A 21906-nucleotide genomic window follows, 5' to 3' on the forward strand; every position below is an offset into this window, starting at 1 on the left:
AAACACAACTAAATAAACTCCTATCTTCTCAAATCTGCCAACCCTCGATGTTCTTTATAAATGATTTAATGACCTTTCCAAAGAAAAGGCAGGAACAGCTAATACTAAACCCAAGTAAGGTTCCCAGGGGCAGGGCAGCATAACTCTCACACTACAATGTTAGCTACATCATCATAAAATTTTAAATTCTAATATGTCTTTTTAAGAAAATTATTACTTTTAAGCCTTTACGTTGGATAGTCCTTCATATTCTAACCAATTAGTTGCTTATTAGTCTTTTAAAATGCTATAGGGAAATCTAAGCCTTTCCTACCTAAAGTCTAATGTGACCTTATCATATATTCTGTATAAATTCTGTAAGAGGAGCGGTAATTAAAATTAAGGTTCTACAATCTCAGCAGGCAGCGAGAATAAACATGTTTAAAAAAAAAAAGCAGGAATCTATATAACAAAATAGCTGATTCTGATGAAATAAAATCCTGTTTTGTTAGGATTTTACAATATAAAGTAGATTTAGTACTGAAATGACACAAATTTGGAGTCATTATTAACTTTATTTGTCACTCTTCATAGACATTGGTCCACTTCCACATAAAAAGTAGGGAGCATGTACTTACACTTACTATAATGACGTTGGACTACAAACCGCAGTATCTTACACAGAAGGTAAAGTTACTGGAGTAAAAAGGTTTTTATATTCATGCCCCAAGACATCCCCCAAATATTTGTTTTTGTATAAGTATGAGCATTTATAACTTCACAAAGCTAGTGTCTTCTTAGATCAATGTAATATGTTTAATATCTACACTAGACCATCTGGATCATCAGAGTTTCAAGACGTTAAAAAAAGTCAGGTGCAGGTCCAAATCTAAGCAACTGTATATGCACATGCATAGTTTAGGGCTGCTCTAAAGTTAAAAACCTTTTCTCATTTCAGAGATATTTACATCAAATTAAGACATTTACAATGGTTAATGGCCCAAATATCATTTTCACCTATCCTGTAGAAGGAAGTTAAGCATTCGAAATCTAATAAATTCAGTGCATTTTCTCAACATAAATAACACAAGCTGTTCTCAATGTTTTTACATGTATTTCAGTGCATTATTTTTGAATACTAAATGGAATGAAATTATAATCAATGATTATATCATAATAGTTGAGCATATTATGTAATCTATCACACAAATCAATTCACACCAATACTGTAATTCACTCTAAAACAACTTCACAGGTACACACAAAATAAAAACAAAATTTGCTTTTTTAAAAGTTTAAAGTATACTGTCCACACTGAAAGATTTATTTCCACTAAACAGCCAATTTCCAAACTCCTTTTCTAAGTTTGGCTTAAGGAAAGTTCAATCCATCCGAATCTTCTGGTTTGTCATTCTATAAATGATGCTATCATATCCAGGATCCATGTTCCAAATATTGTAGGAGGTGATAATCACAGCCAAGGCCAAGCTGATCATGATCCAAAGTACCATGTTGAAAACCACTGAATACTCAAAATTATACTTATACGCAAGATTGTAGGGACTTGATGGGTTATTCTACAATGAAGAAAGACAAGAGGGAAGAATTGTAAGATAGGAAATTATCCTAGTGTAATAGCTTTGATTCAATTATCTAACAAACATTAATTCCTAAGTGGCATAAGAGCTTATACTAGAGGAAGTAACATAATCAGGTCTGTCTTCAAAAGCAACCTCTGGTGACCATGTGTAGGAGGCATCTGGGAAGAGCAGGCTGGGAAGCAGGAAGCCAAGGTCGTGAGGTGGGACAAATGAGGGCGAGGGTTATGGCAGCAAGTATGAAGAAGAGACTGTAACCCCACAGCCCCAGCACAGGGCCGCAAGGGAGGCAGTGATTTGAACTGGAGAAGATGGCTACACAGACATGTGCATTTACATGCAGGGAGCTTAGAGTTGAACAAACGTTAAAGGATTTCACACTGGAAGACTTTTTTTTTCTTTTTTGGTAAACGAGATCTTTTTCACACTTACTCTAAATGTACATTCAGTAAGTTTTAGTGTATTTACAGAGTTGCAGTCATCACCACAACCTAATTTTAGATTTCATCACCCCACAAAGGAAGCTCAAGCGGGAGGCCTCTTTTTTCTCCGTGAAGTAGGTGAGACGTCAGCACAGAGTTGAGAGGCAGACATGGATAGAGGAGAGTGATGGAAGTAGACAACGAGTAGTGACTGGAGGTGCGGGCAGAATGGAATCCAATTTGATACCAACTTTCCACTTCAGAGTGTTCATTTCAGTCTATTATATTTAACAAAAAACAAATCTTAAATTTTAGATTATATATGTAAAGTGTTAATGTACTACATTGTAGATAAAGAAAATCCAATGACATCACCTGAGTCTCACCCCTCACCATACATACAATAGTTTCAGAAACTACTTTCTGATAAACTCAACTTGTTCATTAAAGCAGCTGATTCATAAATTCAATCTGACATCTCAGAGAAGACAGACTAACTCCAGCCTTGCAAAACTGTCTTGTCGAACACTCAAAACAAACGTACCTTCTTCAAACTGCTGCATTCTTCTTTGGAGTCACTTCACCTAAACTACCAGGCCTAAAGTGGTCAATGTTCAAAGAATCTAGTATTTAAGTCTCCTGTTAAAATTCAAATCTGCCCCGGCTGGTGCAGCTCAATGGATTGAGCCCTGACCTGTGAACCAGTGGTGGTCACCAGTTCGGTTCCTGGTCAGGGCACATGCCTGGGCTGTGGGCCAGATCCCCACTTAGGGATGTGTGGTAAGGCAGGCAACCAATTATGTTTCTCTCCCTCTCTTTTCTCCCTCCCTTCCCTTCTCTCAAAAATAAATAAATAAATAATCTTAATAAAAATATAAGAAAAAATTCAACCTGCTTTTTAAAAAAGCATCTTGTTCTTTTTTCCTCATTTGACTCCTCTTTTATTTCTTTAATTAGTTTAAATGTTTACTTTATGAACTATACCCATAGTCTATTACTTGAAATTCTTCGGGGTCTAATTCTTCCATTTGACGCTTTAGTTATCATGCACTGATGTCGACTGGCTACACCTGTGTTTTACAATGTTCTGAGCTCACATTTGGAGAGGAAAAACTGGGGGGGGGGGTGTCCCGCTCCATCATGACTTGTGGGGGAGGTGTGTTCTGGTGGAGAGGTTTTACATGTACTTCTGCTGGGCACCACCACAGGTCTTACTAGCCTAGGACCAGGGTATGAGCCCATGTGTAAATTGCTTGGCCTGGGGCTTCCTAGGACTTGCAGGTAATATAAAACTGAGCCCCAAACCCACACAAAGGTAGTCCCTGTGGTTAAGAATTCCCTAGGAGACATTCCCACCCCCCCACCCTAGCCCCGTAACTACTATGAATACACAGAGCCCACTCTTTTTTTTTTTTTATTGTTGTTCAAGTACAGTTGTCTCCATTTTCCTGCCATCACTTTCCCCTGCCCCACCCACCCCCACCTCCCGCCCTCAATCCTTCCCACCTCTGGCTTTGTCCATGGGTCCTTTATACATGTTCCTTGACGACCCATCCCCCTTCTTTCCCCTGTTATCTCTCTCCCCCCTCTGGTTACTGTCAGTTTGTTCTTAATTTCAATGTCTCTGCTTATATTTTACTTCCTTGTTTGTTTTGTTGATTGGGTTCTAGTCCACTCTCTTACTGAGGGCATAGTCCTTTCAGGGTCTGAGCTGTACATGGAAGTGTCAGTTCCACCCACCCCCATTCCCCCATCCCACGTTCAGGGACCAAAGCCTTGATTTCCAGTCTCTTGGTAATCCAACTGAAAATGTTGCTAGAAATGCCCTGCCTGCTTACTACACAGTTTTCAAGTTCCTCTTTATTTTCTCAAGAATTTTCCTTACTTTCTTGAGAGAGAAACTATGCACTCAAAATGGTGTTTATTTTTTTATCCAGCACATTTCTGGATGCTCTATAGTAGGAAAAATTTTCAGGTTGTCTAGCCTGACACGGTCCTTCCACTCCAATTCAGAGTGACACAATCTCAAACCAGTCATGTCCAGATTATCCTGAACAGGCATTACCTCTGACCATCTTCCTCTTAAGTCCCACACTGTGATCAGTAAAACTGAGCAGGGTAGGGGCTACAAATGGGTCCAAAGGGGAAAATGACTAGAATCTGCTCCAAAAGATGGGCCAATGACAGATAATATTCTTGGCCTCACCAATGTTTTGGGGTATCCACACTGCTGCTCTTGAATGTGTGCGTGTATACACACATGTTGAACTATGGTCAGCACCCTTGCTTACGACTCAATAAATGCTTAAAATCAAAGCAACATCCATGCCAAAAAACTAGAAATAAATTATAAAGGGCGGACACACAGTGGATTTTGGAAAATGAAGGGCTGTACTGCAGAGACAATGTACCTACCTCCTGAAAAAGCAGCATGCCCAGGCTGCGAGAGCCATACCACTCACAGTAACTTGTGATGTCTCCTTGTAGTACCAATATTTGAGTTATCTTACTGGATTTGACAGATTTACTTTTATCCCTAACTCAAACTCTTGCATTATATGATTATGCCCCAAAGACCTGTGCATCACTGGCAAAATATACCTATATGAATAAAAAACCTGTCTTGAGATTGGTTTTCAGATTTACTGACTACTTGTTCATGCTACTATAGGTGATATAAGACTTAAAGGTTGTTTTTAAATTTAATTTCACAATTTTAAAGCAGGATCTAAAAATGTACTCACCTCTTGTTTTAAGATTTTATTTACTTTTGAGAGAGGGGAACGGAGGGAGACAGGGAGAGAAACATTCATTGGTTGCCTCTCTCACGGCCCTAACTGGACACCTGCCCTGCAACCCAGGCATGTGCTCTGACGGGGAATCGAACCAGCGACCTTTGAGTTCATAGGCCAGTACTTGACCCACTGAGCCACACTAGCCAGGGCACAAAAATGTACTCACCTCTTGTTTTGCCTCAAGGATAGTCCTTGTCTTCCTCACAGGGGATGTGTCAAAGGATCTGACAGTCACTAGCTCTACCACTGCATTCCCACCATAAAGACTATACATGTCATCTGCAAACTGAAGAGTTACTGACATTACTATAAATATTAAATACATGTTTATTCAAATTATTTGTAAAACTTCTGTCCACCTTACAAGAATATACACTTACCTATTGGCTCATAAAATACACTGTCTTAAAATAGGCAAGTCTTAAATGTTTTGATTATGTTAAAATATTTAAAAAACTATTAAGCTTAAAAATACACTCAAATGTTCAAAATAACTTTAAGAGCCTGGATTTGTTGGTGTATAAATTGTAAGAAGGGAAGTAGAAAAGGGAAATGAAAATCTTTCTAAATGGTCTCTGGTTAATCACAAACATCTATAGAGATTTAACTGTGAAACCTCATCGAAGAGTTATACGTAACTTCAAGGGCAAGAGAAAATGGCATTTATTACATACCCACTAAATGTCTGGTATTGTGCTGCTGTTCCTCCTTCAATTTTTATAGTGTTTAATGGGTACAGAGTTTCAGTTAGGGAAGATGAAAGTTCTAGCAATGGATCGTGGTGGTGGCTGCACAATAATGTGAATGATTTTTACTTAATGCCACAGACCTCTATACTTTAAAATGGTTAAAATAGTAAGTTTTATGTTACATACCTGCTATTTTTATTTTTTAAAGATTTATTTATTTATTTTTATAAAGAGGGTAACAGCAGGAGAGAGGGAGAGAAACATCACTGTGTGATTGCCTCTTGTGCGCCCCCTACTGGGGACCAGGACCACAACCCAGGCATGTGCCCTGACTGGGAATCAAACCGGCGACCCTTTGGTTCATAGGCCAGTGCTCAATCCACTGAGCCACACAGCCAGGGCAATGTTACATATATTTTAGCATTATGCAAAGAAATACGTATTTTGCTGGAGTTATCCATCATTTCCTATGATTCCTCTGCCAGCATTCGAGACATCCCAACATACATCTTTGACCTACTCCATCCTTGGTCACTAAAATTAGATAGAGGTCCTCTAAGACTGCAATCAACATTATTTCACAAGCAGATTTTTCCCATTAAGAGGCTAAAAGTGAAATGGTCATACTCTAGCCTCTCATACCCCATTGACAATTTACCTTTTGTAGAGCATCAACAAGGATTTTAGAAGCATCTCTGAATTGTTCAGAATCTTCTCCATAATGTTTCCCAATTTCATCTAAACCTGCCAGCTCCAGTGAATATAAATCAGGAGAATGATCTCTGGCTAGATGCTTATGTCGAGACAACTGAGAACAAACAAACAAACAAAAGGAAATGAATGAAGTAATGTCAAACACAGCCAGTTGAAGTTCTATGCCTAACTAAACTAGGCTGAACACAACCACACCAGTGTGCCACCATATACAAATAGTCTAAAATTGTAGCAAATGGAGCTGGTTTAAATGGGAGTTTCCGATAAAACAAATCCAACATAAATCTGATTTTTAAGAGTACTTATTGACAACCTGAATATTTAATTAAAGCTCTTTTTAAAATTCTTTCATTTAAAAACGTTCAGATGTGAAAGAACAGATGGTGGGACCAGTCTGATCCCAGGAGAGCACAAACCACCAATGCTCAGAGAGCAGACACTTCCATACGCCCTCCTGGGCCACCTGGCCAGGCCCTAGCAATGTGCTTCTACACTCCAGAAGCGACCTCACTGGAAAAGTTTGGGTAACTATTTCAGTCAATAGCAAACACGTGAGTTCTTCTATTTCAAATACAGGAGGATTTTTTTTTTTTAAATCATCCACCAAAAGAAAAAAAATACCCTTTAGGCAGATTTATTCCCTTCCTGACTTGGCTGACAGCATTGTTACTCCAAATTGTTATTTCTATTTTAGATATGGGACTTAAGTCTTAACGTCTGTCAAGAAATCAAGAGCCAGGTCAGGGCTGCAGCTAGGGTGGCCCACCCAAGTCCTGTATTCTTGGAGGATACTCGCTGTTTCCTACGTGTAGAAATCCAAAATAATTTGACTATCATGAGATGCAATAAAAATTCCCACCACCACCACTAATTCCTCAACTTTCACAACACCATAAATAAACCCAGGGCATACTTAATTGAACTTTTCTATGGGTTTCACTATCAAAGATTTTCTAGAAATGTCTCTTGGAACAAAAATAAATGGAACTGAAAAATTAGAGTAGCCTACTTACCAAACTTGAAATATCATGTAGAACTTGCAGTTCAGACAGAAAGAGCAGATCGACCTGCAGAGAGCCAAAAGAAATAAGCAGTACTTTAAATATGCATCAGAGATCTGTATTTGCCATTTATCAAATAAGGCACGGGATATTAGAAATGCTAAGCACTTAAGTGAATTTATGTAACAGTTGTTCTCCACCTGGTAGGTTCATTTCAATTGAAAATGCACATAAAACACTACTTCCCAACAGAAAGGTGATGGTCATTCCCCAGCACAGTGACTTCTACTCTATAGCCGTATTTCTGATAAAGCATCTAAACAGTTCATCTTCCCCTCAGAGTATCAGAATATTCTGGCACACTGCAGCGAGATCCTGCCAGTGGCCCAGTTCGCTCACATCACTTGAACATATTCTATACCGGAGAATAAAAGATGGTGGTCCTGGTCAACCATAGTAGGTAGAGGGGAAGGTGCCAAAAACGTGGCATGCCATGTGGTTAAGAGGGCGCATGAGCAGGTGGTGAAACTGACAGACAGGAGTCATCAGTAAGGGTGGCTCCCTCCACTGCACTGTCAAGAATGAAGTAGAAAAAATGAGGTAACACGTCAGAAGTGGCAGTGAATGACAGTGCCCACGTTACCAGACTGACACAGCTCTATCAGCCACCAAGTAAATTCTGTGATTTCTGGTTTGTCCAGATTATAATCAGTGGCACCCCCCCTGCTAGAATGTTATACCATTTTCCTATTACAGCTCAACCCACAAAAGGAGTTTCAAGAGATTCATAAGAAAATTACACTAAAGGAAAGAAGAATCTACTCCAGCTGTAAATTTGCAAAACTTTTCCTTTTCTAAAATGTGAAGTTTGCTCTAAAATCAGGAGCATAAGAAATGGGAAACCACTAATGATATTAATTTATTCATTCAGTAACTGTACTTACTTCATTGTTCCTACTCAGAGAATTGAGGGGAAGTGAATTGAGAACAGAGTTGTCTTGAAATAGGCGATTGCGGAGCTGTCGTAACGTTACTGAAAGATCTTCGAAAACTGAGTTTGCCTTGCCCACCATATATACTCTCTGCAAGAAGAATCCAAAATTTTAAGTTTGTTCTACAGATTAATTCCAATATACAGAGGTATGGCAGCACTGTTCATAAAACTGGTTTTAAATTTTCATTAAATAATGAAAGCTGATTTTTTTTAAATCAACTTTTAAAGCATCTTAAATAAAAATTGTATCACTTACTTCCTCACTGGGAGCCAACTGCAAAACTACAGGAGTTTCTTCAGAAAATAAGGAGTGAATGGAATTTGCAACACTGTCAAGACTAAAAGGAACTGCCTGAAATATAAGAGTAAGATCTTAATTATTATCTGAACCAAAGTGGGAAGAAAAATCATTCAGATGGTATTAAAATAGGAGCCTTCAAAAGAAAAAAAGGCCCTGGCTGGTGTGGCTCAGTGGATTGAGTGTCGGCCTGTGAACCAAAGGGTCACAGATTCAATTCCCAGTCAGGGCACATGCCTGGGTTTCAGGCCAGGTCCCCAGTAGGGGGCACAGGAGAGGGAACAACACACTGATGTTTCTCTTCCTCTTTCTTCCTCCTTTCCCCTCTCTCTAAAAATAAATAAATATTAAAAAAAAAAAAAAGCACCAGCATTTTCTATGGAAATTCAAAAGACCCACATCATCCAAACACATAGAGCCCTTTCCAGTGCAGAGATCAAACAGCCTCCTAGTGGGCCAATGAGAATGTCTCCCAATGTGCCTAAATAGGAAGTAACTTGTAAACACAAAGGACGCAACACTATCTTGCACAAACCATTGTTTTCTGGTGGTCATTTGTGTATTTGAAGCAGCAATACATTTGGTTTCGATATTAAACATGCCACAAAGAATGCATACTGTACAGCAAAGTATTAACTGGCATTCAAGAGGTCAGAAGAATCTGAATTGAATTGAACTCAAAGGGAAATACTTCTCATTTCTCACTTCAAAGTTTTAAAAATGTTTAATAAGATTTAGGGTTTATCTCCATATACACTGAAGACTCTTGTCTACAAGGCATAAAGTATGTCACAAAAGTTCATAGGTCCTTTATCTTAGGACATGATATTAAATTGAAATAACCAATTGTGCTAAAATCTCCTTTTAACTTGAATTTTTTTTTTATTAAAGTGTAACATACATATAATACAGTGCACAAATCTTGGGGTAACAGCTCAAGGAATGTTTACAAATGGATACACTCATATAAGCCAACCAGATCAGACAGAACATTTATCGGCACCCTAGAAGCCCTCCATACCCCTCCCTCTACCTCCAAAGGTAACCAAAATTCTGACTTCTATTCCCATAGATCTGTTTTTACCCATTATTTTTAACAATAAGTTGTGGAAATTTTCCCCCTCAATATAATTATTCTCAATGTTATGGTATTAAAACAAGAAGTATAGTAGTTGTGGTTTTGTTTTAATGGAGATTTCTTAACAGTAATTTTTTTCACTAATTCCCTTTACTATTAAAAGGTTCGTGTTTATAAGCAGCAAATTAATGCTAACATGGTACAGGCAGAAGTTAATGTTGTTATATAAATCTTACTGATCAAATTCCACCATTTAAATTTTCTCAATTTCATGATCCTGTGGAACAAGATCATATTTTTCTCTTAAGATGCATATTAACTCTTTCCAAAATCCTCTTAAAATGAGTTAATCAGCAATTGAGGAAGGGAGAAGTTCAAACTTGCATAAGTTATGTTGTCACCAGCTCCCTGAGTCGGCTGCAAGTGAGCTCTCCCTTTCCAATCACACAGTTCACCTCCTCAGACTTTGAAGGGGATGCTAGAACATGTAACAATTTCTGCAGCCTCATTTCACCTAGTAAAATGGCACTCGTGGCAGGCAAGTTGAAGATTAAAGGTAACATATCCCTAGCAATCAAACTGGAGAAGCTGCTGAGTCAGATGATCACCAAACTGTGAAGGAAAAGAAAAAATTATATGGCCCGCTAAGCTCAAAAGGAAAAAGCTCGGCTGCTTAAAATATAGTGATTACTTTCTTCCACTGTATTATAAGGATACGCGTTGTTTGTCCTGGAGAAAATGGAATTTCTATATCTGTATGAATTGAAATTCTAATGAAAACAGCTAGCTAATCAAATAGAAGCTTCTTTAAGTGGAATTCTAAGACATTCGATTTTTTTCTTCTATTTTGCGGGTTTTGCCCTCAGAGCCTTACATCTCATTTACCACCTACTGCCAGGAAAAGTATTAGGAGCAGTCAATCAGGGTCAAGGACTAATACAGGCTCATTTCCCATCTTCTACTCATGTAAAATGAGGTTAGTCTGTTTTAAAATGTTTAGTTTTGGATTGTATGCTAATGAAAATCTTGATAGCATCTTAAATTTTCACAAACATATTTTAAAGGGGTCTGTCACAATGATTTTCACAGAAATCACAGACTTACATACTTAATAAATAATCCTTGTACCTTTTGATTTTTATTGTTCCCTTCCTTCCATTTGTTCTGAAATTCTGGTTTCTTTAGTTCATTAATTTCTAATCTTTTAATTGTCTAACATGTGCACTTAAGGCTATAAATTTCCCTTTTCTTACCACTTTAGCTATATCCCACAATTTTTAAATATATGAAACATTCATTGATATTCACTTCCAAATACTTTTGAAATTTTCAGTGATTTTCTCCTCAATCCACAAATTATTGAAGAGTGCATGTATTCCAACTTTCTTTTCTTTGTTGACCTTTTAAAAATTTCATGCACCATATAGAAAAAAGGTTGTATGTACAAATTAAGGAGACAAATAGCCTTATGAGACTTTTTATGATAAGTTTTCTCCTACCCTCATTCTCCACTCCTCTGAGGCCCTCATTTGCAAATCCTTTGTTTCCTTTTCCCACCATCTCTAAATATAGTTATATTAAATTTGGATTTTTCCATCTTAGGCATTATCTATTCATCATCGCCCACTGTATAAAATGAGAATTTAGCTCTTCCACATCACCATCCACAACAACACGCCCCGCCCCATACGCATACTCCGTTTCTCTCTCTCCACCCTCCCGATACTTCTATCATAATTTTCACTGGATCAGTATCCTTTCATTATTATTACTAGTTCTTGCTCTTCGGGTCCCTAATGGCAACAGATAAGAAATCTGCTATCATTCTATTCTCACTTCTTTGTAATGACAATGTCTTTTCTCTGAAGCTTTTAAGATTTTCATTGTTCTTGATGGCTCTTCAGTTTCATTATGTCTAGGTGTTGATTTGGCTTTAGCCCACTGGGTGTTCAGTGTGCTTTAAATCTAAAAAGTCCTATATTTTGTGGGTTTTTTTTTAACCATTTCCAAATACATTCTTGAGGTATCGCTTTGTTATTGCTTTCAGATTTAACTGCACTGTGGTCAGAGAGGATGGTTTGTGGGATAGTGACCATGCATTTGTTAAGATCTGTCTTGTGACCTTGTACATGGTTGTTTTTTGTGAGCATGTCATGTGTGCTTGGAAATAATCTATACTACACCACAGGAAAGTCTGAAAAAACTTTCCAAAAACTCATCATCATACAGACCACAGTCTCACAATGTAATGAAATTAGAAATTTAAAAATTAAAAATGATTTTAAAAGAATCCACACATTAAACATTTCTAAAGAACTCATGGGTAAAGAAATCACAGTATAAATTGTGAAACATCTAGGAGTGAATGTCAATGAAAGCACCACATGTCTTACAGGTGCCTCACAGTCTATCCCTTCCTTTAGCTCTCACAATTTTAATGTGTGTATTTTCAAATCTCTCTGAGACTAGTCTCTTGGGGATGAATTGTTTGTTGCACCCGCTGACTCCCTCACGGCATTTTTTCCCTCCAAGTGCTTTGTAAACTCAACTAATCTTTAATTTTTTTCCCCCAAAGGAGCCCTGGGCTGTGGAAGTGTCTATATGGGTGGGCTGTGCGAATTTGGAACCATCCTGCAGTTCTGATTGCCCTTAGGGGACTGTAAGGGTCCCACGGCCGAGATGGCCGGCAGCTCCTCTATGGTAGCCCTGGGGCAGCTGGGTTCTACTCGTCCTCCTTTCAAGAACAAGACAGCATTCTGCAGACCCTGGCTTTCTGCATGGAACACAATTCCAGCTTCAGCTCCTGCTCACCACTGTGGCTTTTGAGTTTTCTATTCAAATGTGGCACCCATGTGTGTCCCTTATTGTTTCCAGTGTAGTTATGCACAGAAAAATGTTTTGGTGACTTCTATACACTTGTAGTGGGAGGCCTCTCACAACCGCTCAGTCAGCCGTACTGCATGAAAGGCTAATGAAGGAGTAAGTGAGCCAGCCAAGTAGCCTCCAATCTCCTTCTTACACAAAAATGAGGTAAAATTCGGAAAGGAAAGTGACAAGATAATGTCCAAGGAAGTGTCAGCAGGATATCCCCCTAAATGGTTTCAGTTTTTCAAGCCTGATTTCTCTACCTTTTTTTTAAAGCTTTCGTAAAAAAGATTTTATTTATTTATTTTTAGAGAGAGGGGAAGGGAGGGAGAAAGAGAGGGAGCGAAACATCGATGTGTGGATTGGTTGCCTCTCACACGCTCCCAACTGGGGACCTGGCCTGCAACCCAGGCATGTGCTCTGACCTGGAATCAAACCTGCAACCTTTCGGTTCACAGGCCGGCACTCAATCTACTGAGCCACAGCAACCAGGGCTCTCCACCTTTTTCATCTTAGTACTCCCATACGTAGGAAACAGACAACTCTCAAAAAATTTATAACCACCATGTAATTTTTTTTTAAAAGAGGTTGTTTTACTTATCCATCAGTGCATCAAAAAAAAAAAAGATAAGTGTGCTTAGAATCCAATTCATAACCATTGCTGACAAGATGAAATCAAAATTGCACTGCTTTCATTTTTTATAATCAATACTCACATTCTCCAAAGGGTACGAAATGACACTGCCTGGGGGTAGAGCGAGTTTGTCCACCCCCTTCACCATCACCATAACAGTAGCCTGAGGACGATGGAAGAGGTTACCCACAGCAAGCCCCGGCCAAGAGAGGTCCTAAATGTGGAAAAGCATGAAATGGTGCTTAATTATCAACTCAGAAAACCATGCTCCAGGAACATTTAATAAACAGAGTTAACGGTTTCTAGGATGATACTGTAAATGAAAATTCATGGGAAGAGCAAATATTTTATTTAAGGCAGTACTTACAATCTCCTCATCAAGGATGTGGATTTCTACCTTCTTTATTTTCTTAAAAACTTCTACATATTTGAACAGTAAAGTTTAATAGTAAGCGACCTCAAACCTTTGATGGCAAATAGCAGGGCAGTAAATAAAACATAGGTACTTTTCAGATTCCAGGTTACAAAACAGTCTTGTCTTCAGGTAACCGTGGACATTTTCTTCCCCCGTCGTCGTTTGTCCTTATCTACAGCACACTCGCCTCTTCCCCTGACACAGGTGGCAAGACTGTCATCACAACATTGTGTTTAGACTAAGCTCTTTATAAATAAAACAAAATTCCTGCTGAAAGGAATTCCTACTAGTTTACTAATAGTTATTTCTAAACGTTATTTTAATTGCCATTTGAAGTCAAATTTAAGTCTGTAAAGAACGAACTACGAATTTCATCCTTAAATGTGAACAACCAGTCTGTTCCTGCTAGGAGCTTAGGAGCTCCTCCCACAGGCCTGACAGAGAGTCCGCATGCGGGGCTTTAGGTTTCCAGGGCACTCAGGACCTTGGAGGAACATTCCTTTGAGTGACTGATGGTATCTGGAAGCCACATCAAAGAACCAGACGTGTAAAACGTGAGGAGATAACACAGGAAGATAGGGCAGTAAGCGGAATTCCTTTTCTTCTAGCCCACAGCTTTAGATGTCTCATACTGACTAGATCTAGGTCTCCCGGGCTATATCAGGTAAGCAGCCAGTTAATACAACATGTTACAGCTTAAGTGTAGGAAACCATGGCCCCAGGCTATTCCTTAACTACTGACAACACTATTTTCCTAAACTCAGACAAGAAGCATACACATTTTATCATTTGTAACACATTGTAAGAGACTGAATGTTTAAGCCTCCCACTCCAAATTCATATGCTGAAATCCTAACCACTAATGTGATGGTGTTTGGAGGTGGAGCCTTAGGGAGGTAATTAGGTCAGAAGGGTGGAGCTCTCATGAATGGAGTTAGTGCCCTTATAAAAGGGACTCCAGACAGCTCACTCACCCTCTCTGCACTATGTGAGGATACAAGAAGTCTACAGTCCGCAACCTGGAAGGAGGGCCCTCACTGCAACCTGACCACGGCTGGCATCCATCTCAGACTTCCAGCCTGAGAACAGTAAGAAACGTCTGCTATGTATAAGCCACCTTGTACTTTGTAACAGCAGCCTGAACTTAGACACAAATCTATCATGTGTACTGAAAAAATAAAATACATCCAATTAATAGTGTAACAGATGCATTCTTGTATATACAAAGAATGTCACTACTATAAATAAACTATTAGCTGGTTAATAATTTATAAGGATTTGGTTTCATAAGCCAAGTTTGGTACTTATCCAAAATCTCCCCAACTACAAATGAGCTTTTTTACTTTTACAATCTGTATCAAATAAACCTGTTTGGTTATTGCTTTCTTGGGCTGTTAACAGAAATCAACAAAAGTGCTTTCAGAAGCAGCTCCAAATACTTTTTAAAAACACACATACTTCTTTCACAGAGAAGCCCATGGATAATGCAGCCACATCTGGGATTCGCTCTCCTGGTATAGGCCACTTTCCATCGCGGAAAACAACAGACCCCGGTGATCTTAATATGCTAAACTCATTCCCCAAAACACCTGAGAAGAAAACAGATTAGTAAATGATCAGCATCATAAATCTTTTTCATCCATGCTGAAAACTATTCAATGTTTCCCCATCCCCTTTGACTTAGAATACTAAATTATGATTGGGCAAAATGCTGAATCCTAAATAAATATCAGTGAATTCTTTTTCAAGGTATGACTCTAAGAAATTCTGCGGTAACCAAGATACAACTATAAAACCAGGTTCTCCTAATGATCTAGATGCCTTCCTACAAATGGCCCTTAAACAGGGGCATGTGGCAATTTGTCAAGAATTAGACATCAGTGGCACTCTCCAGAATTTAAGAAACAAAAAGCAAAACCCTAGCACAGACTAACAAGGAAGAAAGGAGAGTTAAATCTCTGAATTATTTCTATCATTGACCCTCTTCAAAATGCAAATTCATAAAATTCCTAGCATTTCACCCTAGAACTATATAGCAGGTTAGTATATTTTAGCAAAGATCCTATCTTTCCTCTAATCCTACAGGCAAACCTAGTGAAATGAGGACTGTCAAACGGGGGGACATGTGACCAGTCAGAATATAAAACACTTCAGAATAGAAACAAAATCCAGAAAACACTATTTCCAATGGACATATCAAGAAGGTGAGAAAAAGTATTCTGTAATAATACAGTCAACTAGTCTAAAGGTATGGGGCCAGGGATTAAAAGGTGAAGGATGAGAATAAAGGGACTCATTTATAGGCCCTCCAAGGCTAAGGATGAGGTATCTGCCCTCTTAACCTGTCCTGTGTTAACCCAATGATGTCGAGCTTACACAAGGCCAAGTAGCTAATGGAACCTTTTGGGTTTCTATGAAAAGATTAGTTCCAAGTCCATAACAAATCTTGTTCATGCCTAGCACGGGACATGAGGCTTTAATAAAGCATTATTGTTATGCTCTTGACCTAAGGAAACTAGCAGAGTATGGGAATAAAGTTGGAAGCAATAGCACATGTTTTGCTGTTGCAGTGTTGGCAGTAAATAAAAGGCCTCGGGATGGTGCTGATACAGCCTGGGGAGTTATGAGTTTCAATTCAGTGCAGCCACCAGAGCAGAAATTTCCAAATTGTTCTAGCTTGAGGCAAACAAACAAACAAACAAACAAATTAGCAGAATGGAATGGCTGTTTGTAACTGATAAACATCTTAGTTCACTAAAGTAGTAGTTATTGCAAACTCTAAGAAAAATGGGGCAGCAAGAGACTCATACTTTCAAAGTAACACACATTTTTAAGATTTTATTTATTTTTAGAGAGAGGGGAGGGGAAGGAGAAAGAGAGGGAGAGAAACATCAGTGTGTGCTTGCCTCTCACATGCCCCCATCTGGGGACCTGGCCGACAAGCCAGGCATGTGCCCTGACTGGGAATCCAACCAGCAACCTTTGGTTCACAGGCCAGCACCCAATCCATGGAGCCACACCAGCCAGGGCAGCAACACACATTTAAAAAAAAAAAAAACACAGTGGATCTGGAGATAGTCATTTTAAGATGTGGCCCTACTCACTCAACCCCAACAAAGTTATGCTAAATTACTTCACCTCAAATTTATAGTTGGTTAGATTCAACTTCTGTGCCTAACAACAGTCCTTCAGGAGCCTAAGTTTTAGAAAACCTTAGTCATGGACTCTCCTATACCACAAACTGCTTGCTTAATGAAGGTATTTCCGGATACCTGGATACCAGACAGAATGTCACGTGTCCTCTACCTGAAGGGGGACACCATGTCAACTTATAAACACTACGCTTGCCAGAAGTCATCTCCACTGTCCCAACAGTCTAGAACTTTGAAATGTTTTCCCTTTAACTGAACTGAAATGGGCTTCCTTACTTCTTTTACCTTTGATCACTCCTGACCCAGTCTCATCAGATAACCTTATCTCCAGCTTCAAGAGAAAACAGAGGAATTCCTCCAACTACCTGCTTCCTCTCTCCACCACAAATTTATCTACCATGAGCCCCTATCCTTATCTCAATCCCTATCCTTATCTTTGTAGATGCTGGCAGGGACGTCTGCTCTCCCAGTCTAAAATACCGGTAGCCCTGTGGTTCAGTCTTCTTAGGGACCTTCATTCATTCACCTATTAAATTATTCATTCAGTGTTTATTAAGCCACTATTCTGGGACAATGCATCAGGAGTTAGGTGCGTATATGGCTGTAGGTATAAAAAGCTGGCCCTGTAGAACATAAGCTCCACATGGGCAGGGGTTTCAGTTTGTCTTGTTCACACAACATCCCCAGGGCTAAGAACACTGCCTGATACATTGTCATGCAATAAATACTTGCTGAGTTAGCACAGGAGTGAAGCCACACTCTACCAATTTTCCCCTATCAAGTGGCTCTTTCACTTCAGCATAAAAGTACTGTTAGGGTGCTCCTGTTCTAAAAGTAAAGCCACAAAAACATCCTTTGGTCCTCCCAGCCTCAGACAGCCTCTCTGCTTCCCTTTAGGGTAAGAATCCTGGCAGAGAAGCCAGCTACGTTTGCTTCTCTGTGTCTTCATCTCACATTTGCTACCTGCTCCACAGCTCTGACCCCACATGCCACTGAAACGACTCACCAAATCCCAAAGACAATTTTCAGCCCTTGATTTACTTAACTTCCCAAAGCATCTGATACCCCACCTTGGCCTTCATAAGCCCATGCCCCTGGTTTTTCTTCCAATCCCTCTGGCTGCTTTTTTTCGGTTTCTTTCCCTTCCTGTTCGTGAAAGCTGAGATGTCCAGACTTTTTAGGTTTCTTCCCTTTCAGTACAAAATTTAAAAGTAGCCCCACTACACATATATTTATTTACAAAGTATACACTTGTAGTATAATAGATCACATATTCATAATATATTATAAAGCACACAAAAATGGAAATCTTCCAAAAGGAGATACCTGTGTAGTAGTCTTCCCAACTTAATCATGAGAAAGTATCAGACAAACTCAAATTGAGGAGCATTCTACAAAAAAAGCTGACCATTACTATACCAAAAAAAAAGGGGGGGAGGATAGAAAATATATATATATATAAATGGAGGTTCTACTACAATCTTCCTGCATCACAGTAGATCAACTAGCATACTCCACTTTGGAGATCTGAGGACTCCATTCCTGACCTTCACTGCTTTCCAGGCCTACATCTCTCCCCTAACACCAAAACACAGTGATGGCTCCCAGATTTTGATTTTCAGCCTGGATTTCTCTTGCACCTTAGACCTACACACCCAACAGTCTGCTGAGCATTTCATTCTAAGTCCCATGGGTCCCTCAAACTCAACAGGTGCAGAACAGAATTCACCATCTTCCCACCCGCTCCCCCTGTATTCTCTGAATCTATGGATGACATCACCTTCCACACAGCAGGGGTCCCTTTAAATCCTTCCTCAGCACCACAGCTCAACTACTGAATTCTGTCAATCTTTTTTCCTGATTATCCCACAAATCCTTTCCCCTCCATGTCCAGTGCACTCTTCAGGCACTCACCAGGCTTGCTGGAACCGGCCACCTTCTGACCTGCCTTATTATCAAAATACAGATCTGTTCATTCATCCTTCAGCTTAACCACCTTCACTCACTACCCAGTGCCTTTGAGACAAAAATCCAAAACATAACACCCAAGGGCACCTCACCAACATTACCTCTAGGATCTCTCAACTTAACCCGTTAACCTCTACACATTCCGGCCCCACCAAACTATTATTTGCTCTCATACTTCTGTGCTTTTGCACACGCTGTTCTATTAGAAATGCCATTTCTTCCCACCCTAACCTTTCACATTTGTCTTGTGAGTGCCCCCCACCCAGGGAAATTGCCCTCAGCTTCCCCAATCTGAGTTACAAGCTAAATCCTATGCCCTTTGGGAACTCCCACCATCCTATGCTGTGATCTATGAATGGTCGATGGAATCCATAAGGAAAAAAAAACAAAGAGGTCCTACTTTTTACCTCTGGGACATCAGTGAGCAAATCAAATCCCTCTTCAAAGGACATCCCTTCATATTCCATGTGTTTCTTACCCTTGGCCTTTCCTCTCCAGGAATTTTTTCTCCAATCTGAATTTTTTCAAATACTCCTTATGACATGGTATTCATAACCCCGATTCCCTTCCTCTAGTCTCTCTCTCTGACTTGGTAACACCATTTTAAAGCACTTATATTTTTCTCAAATAAGGAAGTCTGATCTCTTAAAGATGTTTTCCATTAAGTTACATTAGTCATTGTGGAAAAAAGTAATTTAACCTCAGCTGACAAGACCAAGCAATGCCAAAGCTGACAAGATCAGATTCTTGGTCTGTATGAACTAGACTATTCTAGTTAGGAAAACATGTTCAAACCATGTACCAAACCCAAAACAAATAATCCCCCCAAACCTCACTGAATCAAAACAATATCACATAACATTAAACATGGAATTATAAGATGTTCAGATAAATCATAGTATCAGATATTTTTAAATATCAAAAACTAAATTTAACATTCTTTAAATTCCACCCAACTAACTTACTAGATAGATCAGAATGACTTTCCAGAGACAGACACAACAAGAACAAAACAACCCTAAAATGTGGGGGGCATGAAAGTAAGTGTAACTATCATGAGCCCAGCACCAGGCCCTGCAGGGATGGAGAAGACCTGCAGATTTCAAGATCGTCAGTGGTCTATACCCCCATGCCCAATTAAACCACCATTCCAAAAGTGGGTTGTCCCAGCATTTCACAAAGCAGAGACAGAGGCCTCCTCAAGATTTTTAACCTATAGGTTTTAAACCAATACAACGGCTAACAAGAGTACCCAATTCCTCCAAATTGTTTTCAACTTGCCCTCTTCTTGGCCACTTGTCTGCGCCCGTTGCAGCCCCCATCATTTCTGCATTCTCACAGAGTGGGAGCATTCCCACCACCTGTGACACAACACGTGTAATGGAAGAGGCCCGTCATTTGGAGCCAGCTGATCTGGGTTCAACTCCAGCTTTGCTGCTTGTGTGGTGTTGGGTAATTTATTTGGGCTTAATCACTCTGTAAAACGATGAGGATATCCTCTTCTAAGGATTGTTGAAAAATTAAATGAAAGAAAAATTAAATGAATTACATGATGCACAGGAAGAGGCCAAATATTAGCTGACTTGTGGGCCCTATGCTGAATTCTAGGGAAGCTAGGTCCCACTCAGAAAGCTACCATTATCTGACATGTAACCCTAAGAACGTGACTCACATCTTAAGTTTCCAAATCCTTAAAATTGTTAACTGTTACAAACTATTAAGGGGCACTTTGAATTCGCCTTTAAAAATAACCATACAAAATCAATTACTCCACCTCCAACTTTTGTATCCTGAAACAATCACTGATGACAACTGCCAGAAATGAAGACACCTGAAAAATGCAAAGGAATGCAGCAGCTGATGACAGCTAAGAAGTCGCCCTTCCCTTCTTCGCAGAGGGCTGCGGTTCAACACTTGATTGAGAAATGCACTGCTGTCCTCTGAAGCGCCTCCCGAGCCGGAAGAGGCCGGGATGACCCGAGGCTCGAGACAAGACAGGCGGACGCGCCTTCCAAGAAGAGGCGGAGGGTGGGGCCAGCTCAGATGCCCCCGACGCAACCCAGCACGGCCTGGCCCCGGCACACCACCACCCCCAATCCTCGGCCGCACCGACACAGGAAGGAGGCTGGGGCAAGGCTGGCGCCCCTTGCCTGCACTGCGACACCCGCCCCACACCTCACACCCGTGGCCGGTCCCAACCCCTGAGGTTCAGAGCCTCCCGGAGCGCGCCCCGCGCGCCCCCGGGTCCTCACCCGCCACCAAAAAGGACAGAAGCATGACGAGCACAGTCATGGTTCCGCGAAGCCTGCAGCCGTGCAGAAGAACACGAAACCGGCTGGGAGGACGCGAGTGACCACCGCAGCACCAGCGAGTGACGAGCTCCAGCTCGACCTGAGTCCCGAAGACCTCCCCGTCGTTGCCTCTGCTGGGCTGGCTGCCGCTCTCTCCACCAATCGCCAGAGACGCCGCGACCTGCTGGAGAGGCGCAGCTGGGCCAACGTCAGTGTGTTGGGCGTGCCTAACGTGATGGACGGAAGGCCCTTCTAATAGTTGACAGCAATTGCGGAGCCGGGCAGTCCCACCCCGTGGCCCGTGACAACCAGTCACGAGATGGAGGGTAGGGAGGGCGGTCGCAGGATGGGAGAAGACAGGTCTTGTCGAGGGGTCCAGAGAGCCCACGGGGTGAGGCTTCCACCCGTGTGCGGACCCTTTGGCCAGTCTCGGGTGACGGTTTCCAACCGGGGTGTCTGTCTTTCCAGGTCGCGTGGCTCCGCCCTGCCGCGGTTGTAGTAGTGGAAGCTGCGTGGCTGGTTTGGGTTTCGCTCTAACGATTGCACAGATGCTGAGCACCAGCTGGAAGGAAGCTGGGCGCCCCCCGGGAACCCCTGTCCTCCAAGTAGGGCAGGACGAATAATTTTTAGTATAAATATGTCGTGAATCTTTCATGGGACGTACTTATACTAAAAACAAAAATTGTTGTTTGTCTGAAATTCCAAATATACCTGGGCGCCCTGTGTTTTGATTTGGTAAATCTGGTAACCCTACCTCCTAAGACTTTCTGATCTACCAGGAGTGCTGTTACAGGAACATTAATTACTTTCATCATCCATTCACTCAGTGTTATGTGAGGGCTAGACATATTAATTAAGCCAGGATCCTCCCTTCCCACAGCTTATATATTTTTTGCCAATGATATGAGGAAAGAAGTGACATAATGTAGCATCTGTAGTTAGAAAATGATTCCCCGGCTGAAGACCTTGAAAGATGGATGTGGTTTCAATATGCAGCAAAAACTGTAAGGTGT

The 21906-nt window shown here is 40.5% G+C and overlaps 1 protein-coding gene across 1 annotated transcript; it reads right to left on the bottom strand.

Moving 5' to 3' along the window:
• Positions 1-534: 534 nt before the first annotated feature.
• On the bottom strand, positions 535-21053 carry ATP6AP2 (ATPase H+ transporting accessory protein 2). The gene is made up of 9 exons (XM_024580055.4): positions 20855-21053; positions 14941-15071; positions 13150-13281; positions 8449-8544; positions 8143-8280; positions 7211-7264; positions 6142-6291; positions 4961-5080; positions 535-1556 (listed from the first exon to the last, which is right to left on the bottom strand). The coding sequence occupies exons 1-9, from the start codon at positions 20892-20894 to the stop codon at positions 1362-1364; spliced, it is 1056 nt and encodes a 351-aa protein (XP_024435823.2). The 5' UTR covers positions 20895-21053; the 3' UTR covers positions 535-1361.
• Positions 21054-21906: the final 853 nt, after the last annotated feature.

This window comes from Desmodus rotundus, chromosome X, assembly GCF_022682495.2.
Source record: "Desmodus rotundus isolate HL8 chromosome X, HLdesRot8A.1, whole genome shotgun sequence".
In the NCBI taxonomy this organism is placed as follows: Eukaryota; Metazoa; Chordata; class Mammalia; order Chiroptera; family Phyllostomidae; genus Desmodus; species Desmodus rotundus.

Coding starts and splice junctions, on each gene's coding strand:
- ATP6AP2 (XM_024580055.4), bottom strand. CDS start 20,894: ATGACTGTGCTCGTCATGCTTCTGTCCTTTTTGGTGGCGG. Junction 15,072..20,854: donor TCTGTCCTTTTTGGTGGCGG/GTGAGGACCCGG, acceptor TTTTCTTCTCAG/GTGTTTTGGGGAATGAGTTT. Junction 7,265..8,142: donor CTCTGAGTAGGAACAATGAA/GTAAGTACAGTT, acceptor GGCTCTCTGCAG/GTCGATCTGCTCTTTCTGTC.